A 17723-nucleotide genomic window follows, 5' to 3' on the forward strand; every position below is an offset into this window, starting at 1 on the left:
GAATTCCTTGCTTGGTGTACGTACACAATGGCGAGTACATCTACTGGAGCGAAAGATTTTAATGCATACCTTGCTGCTAAACAAGCTCAGGCCGACAAAGAACTATCTGCTGAATGGGCTGCCTTGGAAGAACTGCACAATAAGAAGTAAGAAACAATAACTTAACTTATGCCTATGCATGATTAGTATTTAGGCCTAAAATACTATTCACCCGCCATGCCATCTTGTTTGACGTAGGGGCCTAGTTTAGTTTGTAGATTGTAACTTATTATAAATGGCTTTAAATAAGTTAGCCTAAGTTTAGTCAAGATTAGCCTACGCATGTATGGATGAATTAAATCTAAATAATCTTAACCCCAATAAATAGTATAACAAAATTTTAAAGAATTTTTTGAAAGAAAATTTGAAAAAAATAGAATTTGAAATAGAAAGAAAAGAAAATTTTAAAACAGACTGTAACAAGACACAAGGTTCTGCGCCGGCTGAGGGTGTGTTGCGACCCCCAAAGGTGTTGGGTTGTCTTCCACAAATCTAAGTGGGTAGGTAGATTGTTAACAAACTTGAGTTACCTAAATACATTTTTTATCAAACTCACCCATTTATCTTACAACTAAAATAAGTTAACACGCTCACTACCGAGCGACGCACAATTGCGTCGGTTTGGAAACTTTCATAGACCAAAAGGAATCATCATATCTTTGCTTACAGCCCAACTGATAAAGGAATAACATTTCCGACAGTCCAAAAAAAAAATATCATCAGTTGGTTAATATGCATTTTAGGGTTTGCACGCGATTTTTGAAATTTTTTTTTTCATTCTACTCGAAATTTAACGCTGATTCCGAAAATGTCGTTCTTTTTCCGCGGAAAACGACCATAACGCGGAAAAACAACCAAAACGACAAAAATATTTTTTTTACCAAAACACGTCATGTGGGTACTCAAATTAACCGGAATATTAAACAGATCACGACTATGCAAGAATTTTTTGGATCCGAGGTCAAATAAGCGAGATTTTTACGAAAACGTGATACTACCAGCAATAACTCCCAACTCACTAGGGGACAGGATGGAATTCGGGGTTTTTAGGTTAGGTTAGGTTGGTTAGGTTAGGTTAGGTTAGGTTGGTTAGGTTAGGTTAGGATGGTTAGGTTGTTTACGTTAGTTTGGTTAGGTTGTTTAGTTTAGGTTAGGTTGGTTGGTTAAGGTTGGTTAGGTTAGGGTAGGGTGGTTAGGTTAGGTTGGTTAGGTTAGGTTGGGTTGGTTAGGTTGGGTTAGGTTAGGTTAGGATGGTTAGGTTGTTTACGTTAGTTTGGTTAGGGTGTTTAGGTTAGGTTAGGTTGGTTGGTTAAGGTTGGTTAGGTTAGGTTAGGGTAGGTTGGTTAGGTTAGGTTGGTTAGGTTAGGTTGGGTTGGTTAGGTTGGTTAGGTTAGGTTGGTTAGGTTGGGTTAGGTTGGTTAGGTTAGGTTAGGTTGGTTAGCTTGTTTAGGTTAGTTTGGTTAGGTTAGGTTGGTTAGGTTAGGTTGGTTGGGTAAGGTTGGTTAGGTTAGGTTAGGTTAGGTTGGTTAGGTTAGGTTGGTTAGGTTAGAATAGGTTGGGTTGGTTAGGTTGGGTTAGCTTGGTTAGGTTAGTTTGGTTAGGTTAGGTTGGTTAGGTTAGGTTAGGTTAAGTTAGGTTATGCTTAGTATCATCCCTTTTACCTGTTAAATTAAAACATAAACAATTATAATAAAATAATGACCAGCTGATCGTGATCAGCTGGTATTTTAACGGGGACGCCGAAACCGCCACGACGTTTTACGATCATGCTCCATACTGAAACTGCCACGGCAATTAGTGAGGATTATAAGGGTGTTTTTGAGAGGGCTAGAAACACTGAAACTGCCACGGCGGAATCCCCAGATAGACGGGGAGAAACGGGAGACTCAAAATTCCCATTTCTGTCTTAACCTTTTCTTTCACAATAATACGTTGATTGGAAAAATAAGTGATTGATTTGCCCTTTCGTATTTATATTTTAGGAGTTATTTTATGTTAATTTAAGTTTTTAGTGTTGCGACTGTTAGAGTATTTACAGTACTTTATAAGTATTTATTCCGTCTCTTGAAAATATATTTGCTTTAAAGAATAATTATTTACTACTGAGAAACAAGTTTTATGTTTCATTTACCACTTTTATAACACTGCATTTTATATGATCTGTTCGACGCTTTTAATTACACGAGAGGTGATCAAATACTAATATAATACTGTAAAACTGTAATATTCATAGTTTTATTCGCCCAAGACGCTAGGTTGCAGAACTACAAATACTGTACCCAAGCATGGTCTGCAGAGGGGCGTTCACGTGGAATCTCAGTGGAATGCCCTCCTATTAGCTTGACTCATGTAATATTTTTCAAATTCGGTATTTCTCAACAGTTGTGTGCCATCCTTCAGAGAGTTAGTAGTAAGGGTGTTTGTGTGTTAGTTATACTTAGTTGATAGTCTTTCGATGGAGGATAAGATATTTGAAACGAAGAGAAAGGGCGCGGCGTTGTTAGTAGACGGCTACCGTTTTGTTATACAAAGTGTGGTGTTGATAAGTGGTTTTGCTAGAGAAAAAATCGGGGAGGATGTCGAGCAAAATGCTTCACATATTATATATAACAACGAGTAACAGTAACTTACACGATTTTAACGCGTACCATTCTTCAGTCACTGTAGTGGGTTGAGTTTAGATAGAGTCCTCTAGCTTTTGTCGATATTCTTTCTTCGATATATATTTCTTCGACTAATGGCCTATTAATATGAGGTGTCACTCGATGGGGCCACCAAAATAACCTATTTTTGGTTTAAGAACAAAATTTGAATACAACAAAAAGTTCACTTGCGTGATATAGAGACGTGTACAGAGTTTTGTTTTCTTGGCGTAATGGCGTAACCCATTAAAAAGTTAACTGGTGATGTCCATACTTTTGCCCAGCCCTGTATATGTGAATAAACAAAATTTATAATTGAGGTATATTACTAAATAAATATGCAAAAACATACACAGAGTCTCATTTCATTCTAATTAAACATGAGAAAATGGGAAACAAATTCGTGTTGATTTCCCACCAGGCGTAACATCAGTGAAAATTTTCTGTGATCATAGAAACGACCGAGATTATTACTTGCGATCACGGAAACGCCTAAAAATTAAGAATCGGCATAAGAAACTTTAACGAACATCCGTGATCGTATGTTACGATCGTGGCCAAATCCGTGATAATTTCTAGCGATCAAACGCAGAAATAACTGTGATGGTAAACTACGAAATGGTGATGACCGGTGATGATTTCACAATTGCGGCAACATTCGCATTCATCTCCAGCGATTATTTTAACACCCGTAACTATTTTTCGCGATCGACGAAAAATTAATGATCATCTTGCACTTGCGGCTTAGTGTGTGATGATTTATCGATATTGCGCCAATATTCGTGGTCATTTCTACAGTAGTTTCTCGCAATGGCGTTTTTCGATTACGCAAAACGTGTATACTCTGTGTTTTCGGGTGGATTTTACGGCAAATATTTGACCATTTTTATTTCCCGGTTTCTTACTAAATTCAATTACAACTCATGGACTTTTTCCTGATACTTAAAATTCACGTGCTATTCCCGGTTTCTAGGTTGGCAGAATTAGGTGACCCTGAATTATCACTACAAGTAGCCTAGGCTAATCAGGATTTATTTTTTATCAACCGTATCTAAAATGTATACTTATCAATTTTGAAGTTTTTATGTGGTATTATTAATGTAAACCTGCACATTATTCGCCTTATGTATACAAGTATAATTGTATCTGTATATTTCTTGGCCTAGTCTTGTATTTTATTTGTATTTCGTACTAAACAAAATCTGGACAGACTCGAACTCAATTCTGTGTATTAGTCATCACAAAGGATCTCATACTTCGACGCCAATTCCTAAGACAATTGGAACGCAGTGCGCGCAGTATTTCCAACTCATTGCTGTAAAACATGTTTTCATGGTATTCCCAGCTCATTTCTAAATACATTACCTCCACCGCAGCCTGCAGCAAACCTGCACACTAAGTGAATTTCAATTTGTTTTATTGGATTCTTACTAAAATTGTCCATAAACAAGACATATTTATTCCCAATTTAAATAACATTAGATTTAACAAACACCTAGGGTTAACTACTACGGCGAGGTCAAAAGTGTTTTTTTTTTGCAAAATATTAATAGTATAGGATGAAATCAATAAATTCGCCAAATATGATCAACATATTTATCACAATTGTGTTTTATTTATACTTCAGGACACGTATCCTGTTGTGTTATTATTTGCATTAGATTATGTTTCTTCTTGTGCAATTTTGACGATGCCTATCTACACCTTGGTATATTTATAAACTGAAAACTTCCAAATCTAATGATAAAATATGTGTTTATCGAGTTATTTAACGCCAGTAAATCACTATAACGGGTTAAGAGCATTCATATAACACATTTAGTAAGAAACATTTTACATTCCATTGCAATCTTAATCCTTTAGAACATATTATTTAATTATTTCTGACTTCATCGGTAGTTAAATGTCTTTTTCTATTGATACTTGATTTAAATAAGTACAAAGTTAGTATGGCCTCTTTTAAGTAGCGACATGAAAAGCATTTAACTAAGTTATGAGCAAAGTAAAGAGTTGTGTTTCAAAATCGTCACTGTGATGAGTGAGGGATATTCTCATTCCCGTTTCTCCCTGCACGTTGCCGAACCTACCTCCCCTTCCTGAGGAATCCGCCGTGGCAGTTTCAGTGTTTCTAGCATTCCCAAAAACACCCTTATAATCCCCACTAATTGGCGTGGCAGTTTCGGTATGGATTATGATCATAAAACGTCGTGGCAGTTTCGGTACAGCCATTTTAACACAGACAAAAGTTGGAGCAAAAATCCAAAATAGCATTGCATATTTACGTGAAAATCTCGCTTATTTGACCTCGGATCCAAAAGATTCTTGCGTAGTCGTGATCTGCTTAATATTACGGTTAATTTGAGTACCCACATGACGTGTTTTGGTAATAAAAGTTTTTTGTCGTTTTGGTCGTTTTTCCGCGTTATGGTCGTTTTCCGCGGAAAAAGAACGTCATTTTCGGAATCAGCGTTAAATTTCGAGTAGAATGAAAAAAAAAATTTCAAAAATCGCGTGCAAACCCTAAAATGCATATTTACCCATCAGTTAAATGTACTAGGGTAACTTAGTTCATTTCATATTAATCTAAAATTAATTAGTAGGCTAAGCAATAGGCCTAAATATTGTTTCACCTATTGTTTTGAGCAATTTTTTTGTAATACCGCATATCTACATGTCGGTCAGGTCAGTCTAAGTACTTATTTCTAATAAAAACCTGTAAAAAAGGCTGAAGCTCTGTTTCAATAAACCAAGCGACACTCTTGTGGGTCGTAAATTTTCTTGTTTAGACTTGTTTAAAGGTAAAGAGTAAACAAATACCGTAGGCTAAATACTGTTTTGGTATCAACTACAAAGTTTAGCACGTATACATCTGTTCAGTGATGCCGCGGAAATTACAACAAACAACAATATTGCGAACCAATCGTCATAGCCACTGATCAAGCAATGCACAAGTTGTTTGGCAGATATCCCTCTGGACTGATACAAAGAGATCAGGGTTTTAAAATAGACCGTTGCTAAGAACAGGGTTGGTACGGTCAGGGAAAACCTGGAAAAGTCAGGGAATTTTCTTGGTCTGGAAAAGTCAGGGAATTTTGGAAAAAATCTGGAATTTCTCTTGAAAAACTACATTTTTTACAGATATGCTACATTTTGCATCTATGTCTCAATACTTGGTCAAAAACATCAAAGTTGGACGAAAACATCGATGTAACAAAAACATCGTGAACCTACCATCGATATAAAAAACATCGAACATCGACAGACATTCTTTCATCACCCTCTGATTACTGGCTTTGAACGCACCGAGCTAGTTAGTACCGTGATGCGCGAAGGATAGGCCTACATTCATCGTTTCAATTTCAATACGATAATGAATACAATTCCTCATTGAATTTATACCAATACTGATTCAACCTTTAATAAACTAAAAAAAACTGCACTTGTAGGAGTTTATTAAAAAAATATTTATCCTGTTAGTTGAAACATTTAATAGTTTAGTTTGGTACAGTACTACTTTTTGTCTCCGGTACAAGCATGGTAGTTATTTTTCCAATATCACATGTTTCTTCCGATATAAACCGATGATATCGCAAGCAAAATATCGATATATGGCTGAAAATATCGGAATACGGTATCAGAAGCACCGTATCGTCTATCTGCCAGTGTCAAGTAAAGGCCAAGTAGGACATGGTACTCTTACTTTTCCAGATTCCAGATGTTTTTAATTCTTTTCTTATTGGTTTTATGAGTAAACTATTTAGGCCTACATTTTTTCTAATAATTCTTGATTCTGACTATTCGATATCGTCTTACGGTATACCTGGAAAAAGTATAATATCAGTCTGGAAAACCTGGAAAAGTCAGGGAATTTCATTTTCCAAAATCAGTACCAACCCTGTAAGAAATAAGCTGTTTAATACCAACGGAACACCGACACAAATGTGCGTTGTCAGTAGGCTATGCTATATTTCAATGTGAGCAGCTGATGCAAATACGTCGGTGGTCTACTGTGAGAAATGATTCTAGACGCACAAATGCGTCGCTGGTCCATGCAAATTCCATATAGGCCTAATTATTGTGGTAGCGAACGTATTAACTTACACTTCCTGTTAGAGGGAACGTTCATTATTATCAATGATTTTTTTCATTTGAATGTTTTTAAAATTTTTTATTGATGGTGTAATTTATCGAAGTTTTATTCTTCTATCTGATATATCGATATTAACATATACTAACAGAGATTTGTGGATATTTATAGGCATGCACTGTGGATGCGATACTCTCTGGTGTGGTTTAACGTCCGCACTAGTGAGTACTACGACTACCTGCAGTACTATCCTGATGATTAGACCAATTCGTTAATACCAAGGCAAAACTGTGGTTCGGATTCCACTATAAACTTTAAGTCCCTTAGTTGCCATTAGCTGTATGGGCAACAGCTCAATCAACAGCTCTGTGTCTAAGGAATATATGTCAGCCTTAGTCATTGACAAGACTACAAGATTGCGCCACTCATCCTTCACTCATTTGGGTTAAAATACATACACATTGGCGTCCCCATCTTAAATAATTGATTGATATCGCCATTTATGGCCTTTTTTTATATAGGCCTATTAGTTTTGTTATTCTTATTTTGTTTTTGTTATTGTTTGCTAAGGTATAAGTAGGCCTAATGTATTTTACAATATAAAGTTTTGATTCATGAATATATGTTTTACTAAACAATTTGTCTAACATAACCTTACACTAAATAAAAAAATGTTTACTACTTGTTGTACCAATCGCTGATATAGGTCTATCATTTATTAAGTTAGTATTGATATTTAAAAAAATAAAATATTGATAGGCCTATATTGAAAAAAATCATCAATAATAATGAATGTTCTCTCATAATAACAGGAAAGTACCCAGTAGACTCTTAGTAATCTGGCAGATATAGGACCGTGATACTGCCGGATTAATGGAATGTCGTCAATAAAAACACTTCAAACACACAAAACTTGCCTGAGATGTTAATAATTTTGCTGCAATCGCGCCATACGACGATGACGTTTCCGTGACCGTGGGAGTAATTGAGGATGTCTACACGGCCACTTGGATCGTGGAAGATTACACCTGTCAAAAGACACCAATTCCTGGAATACTGGAGTGACGGAGTGGAGCAGTGGGGCTGTTGGCCCTTTATCTAATAGAGGGTCTACTCGTTTACTGTAGTTGTTTTGTTAGTTGATGTAATTAGTTATGTTATTAATAATTGTTATAGCCTTTAGGTAGTTTGGTACTGTCAATTACTGTAATAGCAATGATGTTATAACTTAAGCTGTTACTTCTTATATTACAGGCTATGGCATCAACTGACATTGAAACTTCGCAGTTTTGTCATGAACCCAGCTTTGCAAAAGGGAAATGAACTCATCGATCTGTACCAAAACTTTATTCAGGGATTTGAAAACAAGTAAGTGTGGTAAAAATCATAACTTTTATCCCGTACTAAAGAATGGGTTAGGCCTACCTATACACAGATTAACTTATTTAAAGTTGTAAAACCCAATTGAATATTTTTAATGGTTTTGAGAAAAACATTTCAATCGTTTGCCAGTAATAAGTATTGAAGTTTATGTTAATAATTTTGGTACTAGCCTAACCTTTGCCAATTTAGACAACCTTACAAACTGTGGAGATTTATTTAATCTCAATGAAACTCCAACGTTTTGCAAACAACTGCAAAACGAGCACTGGCAAATAGAAAGAATCTATATATCTATATATCTTTGTTGTATATATACAATCTTGGTCTTGAGGGTCGACTGCGTCATTTGGTTATGTATGCTACACTATGTACAGAAACTATTAACAATTCGGCCACATATAACAGAAGTATTTGGCCAAATATCTAGGATGAAGTCATATTGTAGTTTTAGTTGCCTACTGTTTTTGGTGTCAAACTAAATCTTACTTTTATTATTCAAGGATCAATCCGCTGGCTTTGGTAGAAATCATCGCTTTCATCGTTCCCAAGATCTCTGACCCTAAAGAAGCAATCACCTTCCTGGAAACGACTGAGCCAAAAGTCAAGCAGAACAGTGAAGCCGTCTCACTATGCAAGGTCCTCGAAGGCCAGATATTTCTGGAGAAGTTGAAGGACCAGGTGGCGACAAAGGTAGATTAAACAGCACACTTTCTAATAGATTTGCGTGGCTAATGTGTATAAGGGCTAACAGAGAGACAGATAGACAGAGAGCGAGTTTATGGAGGTTTTGATTTACACTGAGAATTTCACTGCTGTCTTAAGGGTAACCAACTGTCCTTAACATAGGGTTTTAATAGGTCTTGGTTTAAGAAAAAAAGCGTCTTCTTACATATTGAAACTTAGCCATGCATTGTGAACTTTGGATTCATCAAACTTGCCCTAGATAGGAAGCGTAGTGTTATAGTCTACGATAAGCTTTCTCCGGACCACTGGGGAGGGTCGGGCCTGATAATCTATCTATTGTCCAACCCCCGAGGCGGCTCGACCATCATTATTGCCACTCGGCGGCACTCAGTGGGGAACCCAATACCATAAATTAATTTTTTAAATGAATATAAATAATTGAAAATAATTGTTATATTGAGATTTACCAAATTTTTACCGATTTTTAATAATTAAGTACATTGGTAATTAAATGGTCGGTAAAAATTGCCCGGTTTACGACAAATTTTACATCAAATTTATAGAAATTTGAAGTTGAATCTCAATAAAATAATTATTTTCAATTATTTTGGTTTATTAAAAAAATTGATTTATGGTATTGTGTTTCCCACTGAATGCGGCCGAGCGGCAATAACGAGGGTCGAGCCTCCTCTGGGGTGGAAAATAGACAGATTATCAGACCCCACCCTCCCCAGTGGTCCGGAGTAAGCTTGTCGTAGACTATAGCAGGCCTCCAAGTCGTCCTACTTTTCCTACTTTTCCTACTTTTTAGTAGGAAAGTAGGAAAAGTCCTACTTTTTACACATTTGTCCTACTTTCCTACTTTTTTATAAAAATTATGTCGATTTTGCAATATTTTATTACACTTATTATTAGTGTTTACTTATCAATATTTCCCAATGAGAAGTTTTTTCCTAAAAAATATGACTGACTGAGATATATTTTTTATAAAACAATCTGTTAAATGATTTTAAATTTTAATTTATAAGTTCCAGTACTGGTAGTATCTGTATGGTTAATCTTATCAACATTGTTATTGGGTGAAAACATTTTTTTTTTCAAAGACATGGCAATACTATTGTGAAAGAAAATAAAAATTGTGATTATTATCAGTGCTTACTATTCTGACATGTCTTTTAGATTCCCCAATGAAGTAAACTGAGGGGAAATCAATGCTCCTGGGGAGCCCTGGGATACTAGTTCAAAAGTAGTTAACTTAGCACTTATCGGTCCAGTGTTTCCCTGATTAGCCTAAACATGATTTTTTGACATAACTGTATTCAAAATAAATTAAGGCTTAAGTTCAAGTTTAAATGTCCAAGTCTCACTGGCTCAAATAGTTTTTACTCATTACAATTCAAACATTCCTACTACTTTTAAGATAGCTCTAATCTAACTAATTCAAAATACTTTTGGAACATATTTTTAGAATTTTATATTATATATAGTTCCGTACTTTATAGGCCTACTTAAATAACTATTCATGCTTCTGTTTTCCACCCAAAAAAATTCATTTTACTTTTATATTAATTTTAGTTCTGAAATATTAAATAATATAAAAAAAAAAAATTCTTATTTACAGCACCATTTTAAACACAAATTAGGGCTGGTTGGTAACGTTAGGGAAACATATTTATTTTTATCCTTTATTTAATGCTGCTTGTCCTAAATATTTTTTCGTGATGACTGTAGATAATGACACCTTAACATTTTAATTTCTCTTGTGCGTTACTTCTGAATATTTGGTGTACAATCTCAGCTAAAACTTTATCCGGCCTTTTAGTTGAAGATTTTTTAAATAAAAATAATTAATTATTGATATTAATTTTAAAATGTATATATAGAATTATTTTAGTTATGTTTCCAAATTATCTGGACATATTTTGTGGACTTCTTTCTTGGGCTAAAGCCGGGTTTTCCTAGGCGCGGAAGCGGAGAGCGGAGAGAGGAACGCGGAGAGCGGACTCCACTTGTCTTAGGTAATTTAATGTTTCTGTTTTCCCAGAAGCGGAGCGGAACACCATGTTAATTTCTTTTCCGCTCTCCGCGTTCCTCTCTCCGCTCTCCGCTTCCGCGCCTAGGAAAACCCAGCTTAAGACAAACATAAAATTCCATATAAGTATGGGTCTAAAATGCCTAGATTTTAATTTGTCGGTCTGTTTGTGATTTTTAAGAATTATTTTATATCTTGGGCATTTTTCAAGATAGAACTTTTAAAATGGATATAAATGTGTATTTTAGAAGGTGATAAGAGCTTGCAAAGTTTCGATCCAATATCTCAAGCCGTTTCAATATGGCAGCCATTTAAAATATTTAATGCCAAATTTAATTTGAAACCGTAAATATTTAGAATATAGTTTCCTGGATCAAAAAGATAGAGAATTCAAATACAAATCAAATGAGACCTTGTTTTTTAAAATCTGATGACAAACAACCAAATCAGTTTTTTCTAAATTTGTTTACGCAATTTAATAGGACTACCCATACTGCTCTGAAAAATAACAAATAAGAATACAGTATGGTAGTGCTATTAAACTGTGTAACCGAATGTTGAAAAAAAACTTATTTATGGTTGTTTGTCATCCGATTTTACAAACAAGGTCTCATTTGATTTGGATTTGAATTCTCTATCTTTTTGATCCTGGAAACCATTTTCTAAATATTTACGGTTTTCATGAAATTTGGCATTGAAGATTTTAAATGGCTGCCATATTGAAACAGCTTGAGATATTGGATCGAAACTTTGCAAGCTCTTTTCACCTTCTAAAATACACATTTATAACCATTTTAAAAGTTCTATCTTGAAAAATGCCCAAGATATAAAATAATTTTTAAATGTCACAAACAGACCGACGAACAAAAATTTAGGCATTTTAGACCCATGCATACTTATATGGAATTTTATGTTTGTCTTAGCCCCAGAAACAAGTCCACAAAATATGTCCAGACAATTTAGAAACACCCTGTATATTTATATACACTATTCTATTTGATAAACTATTGTGTATGCTAGTATTATTTGGTTTTTAAAATATATTGTATCAGCAAAAAAGTTCGATTTGTATGTAAAATTAAGTCCTACTTTTCCTACTTTTTTGAGGTCAAAAACCACTTGGGGGCCTGCTATAGGCTACAGTGTATTCTAGGTCTTATAGAGGTAGGCCTACATTTAGGCTGGGCAATTTAGGAAGGGGTTTTGTTGGTATTAGATTGGAAAAAGCCAATGTACACCAACTATAGTTTCTATCACTAGTATTATAGTATTCTCTTGCATCATAAATTATATGTAAGAAGTTAAATATAAATGTTCCACTCGCTTGGTTTTGTTTAACTAAGAAAAATGTATGTTCTTATTAGCTGTAAGATTATCAAGTAAATTTTTAATTTTGATTAACTTGTACTTCCTCCTCCCCAGTTGCGCAATCTTTGCTGTGTACTGCAATCACAATAATTTTGCGTTTAAAAAATCGGTTCAGTCTTGGTCTTGATGTTTCGATTTGGTACTCGTTCTTGCTCTCTTGAGCTTTAAGGCTAGGCTCGGCCCGTCTAAAAAATCAATCAGCTCACAAATATCTAAAAAAAATTGTTTTTATCTGCATTCTCCTTTTGGTTAGTGATAAACCTGCCATTGAGTTAACCTCTCTGGTTACCCAGTATAATTGTTTTGGTCATACAAATTGTATGGTCCGTTCAATTTTAATGACAACCTAATGTGAGAAAGTTTGTTTTATTTTGCTGATAATATAGGTATATTTCTATAATTTTTGTATGTTTTGTCAGAAAATAATCGAAGATGTTGAGAAGATCTTGGACGATGCTGATGGTGTAACGTCTGTCCATGGTAGATACTATCTCTTGGCCAGTCAGTATTACAGGCTGCAAGGCAAACATGCTGAATACTACCGCACAGCTCTCAGGTATGCAGTCTCTTCACATCACCTCTAATAATTGAGAACCAAATTGTATCCTACAATCATCTACTGGATTGTTATCTGGGATATTGAGGTGTAAATATTCCAAAGAAAATTTAGTAGGTAATTGATTTAAACCATCTTTAATGACCCATTCAAAATTGAATCTCAACTACCCTTAATCTCTCAGGCACTCCCATAATATTTTTCTAGCCGCAAATTATGTAAAAGGTTCTTCAATGATCTATTGGAGCATTCTAAGGGATATTAGGTTTATAATATTTAAAAAATACAGTAGTACATTAAAAAGCTTAAAAATTCATCTTTTTAACCTTCAATTTCTTGTTCCTAATCATCATTCAGGCACTCCTATAAATGTTGTAGGTCCCTTCATGCTCAACGTCCATTACTAATGGATATGAATATTTCCCAACAGGGGATTGGCTTAAAGATTCTGCACGTGAACTTCCTTATAGGCCAACAAATACTGTTTCATATTACTATTTAAGTTTTAACTGTTTTCAGAAAACATTTTTTTCTCCCATATTATACTTAAGGAGAATATATCAGTTGATCTTGATAACTAGTTTATGTATTCAAGAAATTGTATGTTAATCTTTTAAAATTCAATTTAAAAGTACACGAGGTGTTAGCCCGTCCTACGTACGGGAATTCAGTAGTAAGTTAAAACCGTGTACAATTCAGATCAGCTAGTTTACACATATAAAGACAAAGTTTCTTGCAGTTTTAATGTGAAAAATCATCTTGTAAACAAATGTTGTGTGACCAAATATGTTTTTATTCCATCATAGGCCTATACGCTATACGATATGCATTTTAAATCCGATAATATTCAATAAAACAGCAATTCTGCAATTTTTACAATGTGAAAAGCGTTGAAGTGAGATTTGCAGCCGATTCGCACAGACGCACACTGATTATAAGTATTACTGGACAGAGTTTACTCCAGTAGAGATATTTTCCATTCATATTTCTATTGTTTTTCTTAGATACTTGGGATGTGTGGAGCTCTCTGAGTTGACCAACAGCGATCAAGTCCAACATGCTTTCTTCCTCGGTCTTGCTGCGTTGTTGGGCGAAGGAGTCTACAACCTCGGCGAGTTGGTAAGATCTCTGTTGTACATAATCAAAGTTTTATGATACAATTAATAACTTCCTTTACAAACCGGTTCTCTTAGAAAATAGATTGCTGCAAAACAAATGTTGTATACTGGTACAGTACTTCTAAAAACTTAACAGTACACCTAGGAGTCTTGCCAATCCAACATGGCTAATCCGAACCATTTGTTTAGGTGTAAAGTTAACTGTATTTTAAATGTGAAACAATTAAATGTATTCTAAATTAACGTTTCATCCGATTGGGAAACCAAGAAAGGTGGGAAGTTTACCTGAATTTTCATGATAGAGAAAAGGTCTGTGAATTCTGGGAAGTTTGGAATAATTGACAATAACCTAAAGCCAAACGTCTATTCATTAGCTGAATTTCATTGGTTTTCTTTCGAAATCTTTGTGTAATATGATAAAAAGAACGCGATCACAATAAAAAGCTTCGATGTGTTGCCACAATTACGGTAGAAAAATATATTTTTACGGCATTAGAGGGAGACAAACGCGGTTAGTGCTGTGATCGTGGGAAATTAACACGATGTTGCTGTGATTGCAGAAGACAATCATGGTGTGTTGTGATAGTGGGAGCAATATAGCCATTTTATAGCAAGTCAATGTGTCAAAGTCGAATCTCAATGTCAGACGACTAGTAACTTGTCGACACAAAATTATCGTACTGATTCTGGTATTTCAGATTTTTTAAAAATATTTTTTTGTAAGATCATTATTTACCTCTTACATGTCATTATTCAATGTTTTAGTGGGGTTTAAATTCAAATTTGCTTGTAACCATTTAAATCACTCCAATGCCCATAATTACTTAGTGTGTAAAGACGTATAAACTGGGATTGTTAAAGTATCAAAATCAGTCCATGTAGAAAATTCGAGAAAATAAAAATTCAAAATTAAATTTTTTTAACTTTAAGTGTTAGGCTAGTTCAAGATTCAATTTTCTTGAATCCTCCCATCACTACCATTTACATTCTTAAAAATTACGATACTGTATGCTTTACTTAATCCAAACAATTTGGTAGCTAATTCGAACAGAGACTGGTTCCAATTGATTCTGACGAATAGGATTCAGGTGTTCAGTTGACTCTTAACCTAAAAGTTGTTAAGTATTTTGTTAAATCTGTTACTTTTATGTTGTCAGCTTGCTCACCCAATTTTGAACACGCTGAAGACGACGGCCAACGCTTGGCTGGTGGAACTGTTGTTTGCGTTCAACACAGGAGACATTGCAAAGTTTGAGAAAATGAAACCGCAGTGGGAAACCGTCCCAGACTTGGCAGCTCAGGAGATCAAGCTACGTCAGAAGATCTCACTGTTGTGTCTCATGGAGGTAACTTACATATACAGGGTGCGGCAAAATACCAATCCATTTTCTACTGCACACTGTTCAGTAACAGGTCGTATGAGGGTGGCGGGGGTAAGCTCGTTGGAAAACCTATACTTTGCTATTATGTAGTCATAGAGCAATTGTCGCGTGAGCTACGTGGGTTTGTTATCAAGTTGTTTAATAAAAGTTATGATTCATTCATTGCAACTCAGAGGCAGTTCCGTGCATTCCTTCAATTAAGTCAACATGGAGAAGTTCTGTCGGTAGCACAATCATGTGGTGGATTAATAACTTTATAACAATGGTATCTGCGTTCAAAAATAAGTTGACCGGACACCGGACAACTAATATTCGATAGATATAGTGTTGCTGTCGAAAACAGTCCTCGTAACCCCACCTAAAAACAGCGACTGCATTGAACATGTCTGACCACTCGGCTACACGAATTTTGAGGTTCGACCTTATTACTCATCTCTACAGATTAGTTTGTATTAATCTGTTTTATTATTATTATTTTTTTTTAAGAGGTTGGTGGCCTTTTTTAACCTTGCATTTGCCCGTCCACAGATCTTTGCGTGGAACGTATCCAGCAAAGCAAGGGGTGTGCCGGTACAGTACAAAGGTGAATTGTACTGATAAAATGTTTGTGGCATGACCAGGATCCGAACCCACGACATCGCTGCCTTGGGCCCGAAGTTTTGATTTGGAAAGCTCCTTAAATCTTTTACTTAGTAAATTATTGTACAAATTAATGTTTTGGGAATCCTTAATTGTTAATTTAGGAACCTGAACCTCACTCACCACCAATATGCCAATCTCTTGAATAAACGTTTTTAATGAAAGTCAAACTCGCAAATTAATATCATACAAGTTTGTTAAATCAAATTTTGCGATAGTGTCTGGTTAAAATTACTGAGATCAGAGTACGTAATCCAGCTTCAGTTTTGTAATATTTTGATAGTAAATTGTGAAGATAATGTTTTCCCCCAGATGACCTTCAAGAGGCCAGCCAATGACCGGGAGTTGACGTTCGCTGAGATCGCCCGTGAGACCCGACTGCCTGTCAAGGAGGTTGAGTTGTTGGTGATGAAGGCTCTAGCGCAGGGTTTGGTGCGCGGCGCAATAGACCAGGTGTCCAGCAGTGTGCACATGACTTGGGTACAGCCCAGAGTGCTTGATACTACTCAGGTAATTTGTAGGCTAACATCTATATATTAATAGGCAAGCATGTTTCTTTAAAACCTTATTTCTCAGCTTGTGTTCATTGCAGGGAAAATCTTAGCATACTGTTAGAAAGATATTTTCCTGTAGATGTACAGAATCCCTTTAAAACATTTTGTAGTTCTTTTGAACGTGATTACACCTCTGGAATGCCTGAATACGCGAGTTTGGAGTTCTAGTTTTTCAAAAATTTCGGGGGGAGGGCCACCGGACCCCCCTGCTGATAGTCAGCAATCAGTTACATACCTCGCAGACCCCCCTCATGAGTGCAGACCTTGACGTCATCCATCCCCCCCCCCCCCCCCAAAGCCACGTTCTAGTTACGCCACTGACGTTAGGCATGTATCTGTAATAGTCTAATTTAACAGTTTAGCGGATACATAATAAATTTTAATTTTTAAATGATCAACAAATGAGTTAAAACTAATCACTTGTTTTATTTTTCGCTCCTGACTTTCTCAATGTGTTTCAGCTTTCATCAATGGTCAACAGATTGAACTTCTGGTGCAGGGATGTCAAGAAAATGGAGTTGCTTCTAGAAGACAAAGGTCATGATTTTCTTACGCTTTAATGTCCCAAAATATTTTTGTATTAATTTTGCTAAGTTATTAAACTATAAATAAAATGTTAAATTATTTACTTTATCCTTTTGAAGTTTTGATCATTCTTACTTACAAGACTGAGAAGTTAAAGTAAACAAGTTGGTAAACCTTCCAACTCTTTTGAGGAGTCAATGGATTGCTATTTTCATATCAAATGGCTTATTATCAATTTTAACATTGAATTGAAGAGAGTTAAAATTTGACAAATGCCTTAGTCATTTACATATGTACTCCTACAACATGGTGAACGTAATACTTTTTCAAATACATATATTCGGAACACTAGGCCGGCTACACTTACAATTCAAAGACTTGACGCAACTAGCTGTTGTCCAGTTTGTGACTTTGGGGGGCTGATAGTCAACGACATACAGTTCTGAACCCTCCCTAAAATTATCAAGTAAAATATGGTAGGTTAATTAGGTGAACCCCAGTTCAGTTATGATCATCATATTATGATCATAGATTTTCAGTTATGTGTCTCTATTTGAGGTCTCCCTCCAATAACAACAATACAACAATTCTTTTTACTCTGCCTCAAAGCTTAAGTTTATTCAGTGATGAATCTCCTCCATATCACGATAAAATCTTAAACATCTTTCGCAAACTCTGTGAAATCTAAAGCATCTCTGGAGTCTCGGCGAAATC

At 35.4% G+C, this 17723-nt stretch overlaps 1 protein-coding gene across 1 annotated transcript; it reads left to right on the forward strand.

The window, feature by feature from the left end:
- LOC128990015 (26S proteasome non-ATPase regulatory subunit 13-like) lies at nucleotides 1-17105 on the forward strand. The gene is made up of 8 exons (XM_054412227.1): nucleotides 1-146; nucleotides 8023-8136; nucleotides 8652-8841; nucleotides 12655-12791; nucleotides 13796-13910; nucleotides 15067-15255; nucleotides 16243-16440; nucleotides 16946-17105. Exons 1-8 carry the CDS (start codon nucleotides 28-30, stop codon nucleotides 17042-17044), a joined length of 1161 nt encoding a protein of 386 aa, XP_054268202.1. The 5' UTR covers nucleotides 1-27; the 3' UTR covers nucleotides 17045-17105.
- Nucleotides 17106-17723: the final 618 nt, after the last annotated feature.

This window comes from Macrosteles quadrilineatus, unplaced genomic scaffold (genome assembly GCF_028750875.1).
Source record: "Macrosteles quadrilineatus isolate MER2022 unplaced genomic scaffold, UCM_ALF_1.0 Scaffold_3__2_contigs__length_128488019, whole genome shotgun sequence".
NCBI lineage: Eukaryota > Metazoa > Arthropoda > Insecta > Hemiptera > Cicadellidae > Macrosteles > Macrosteles quadrilineatus.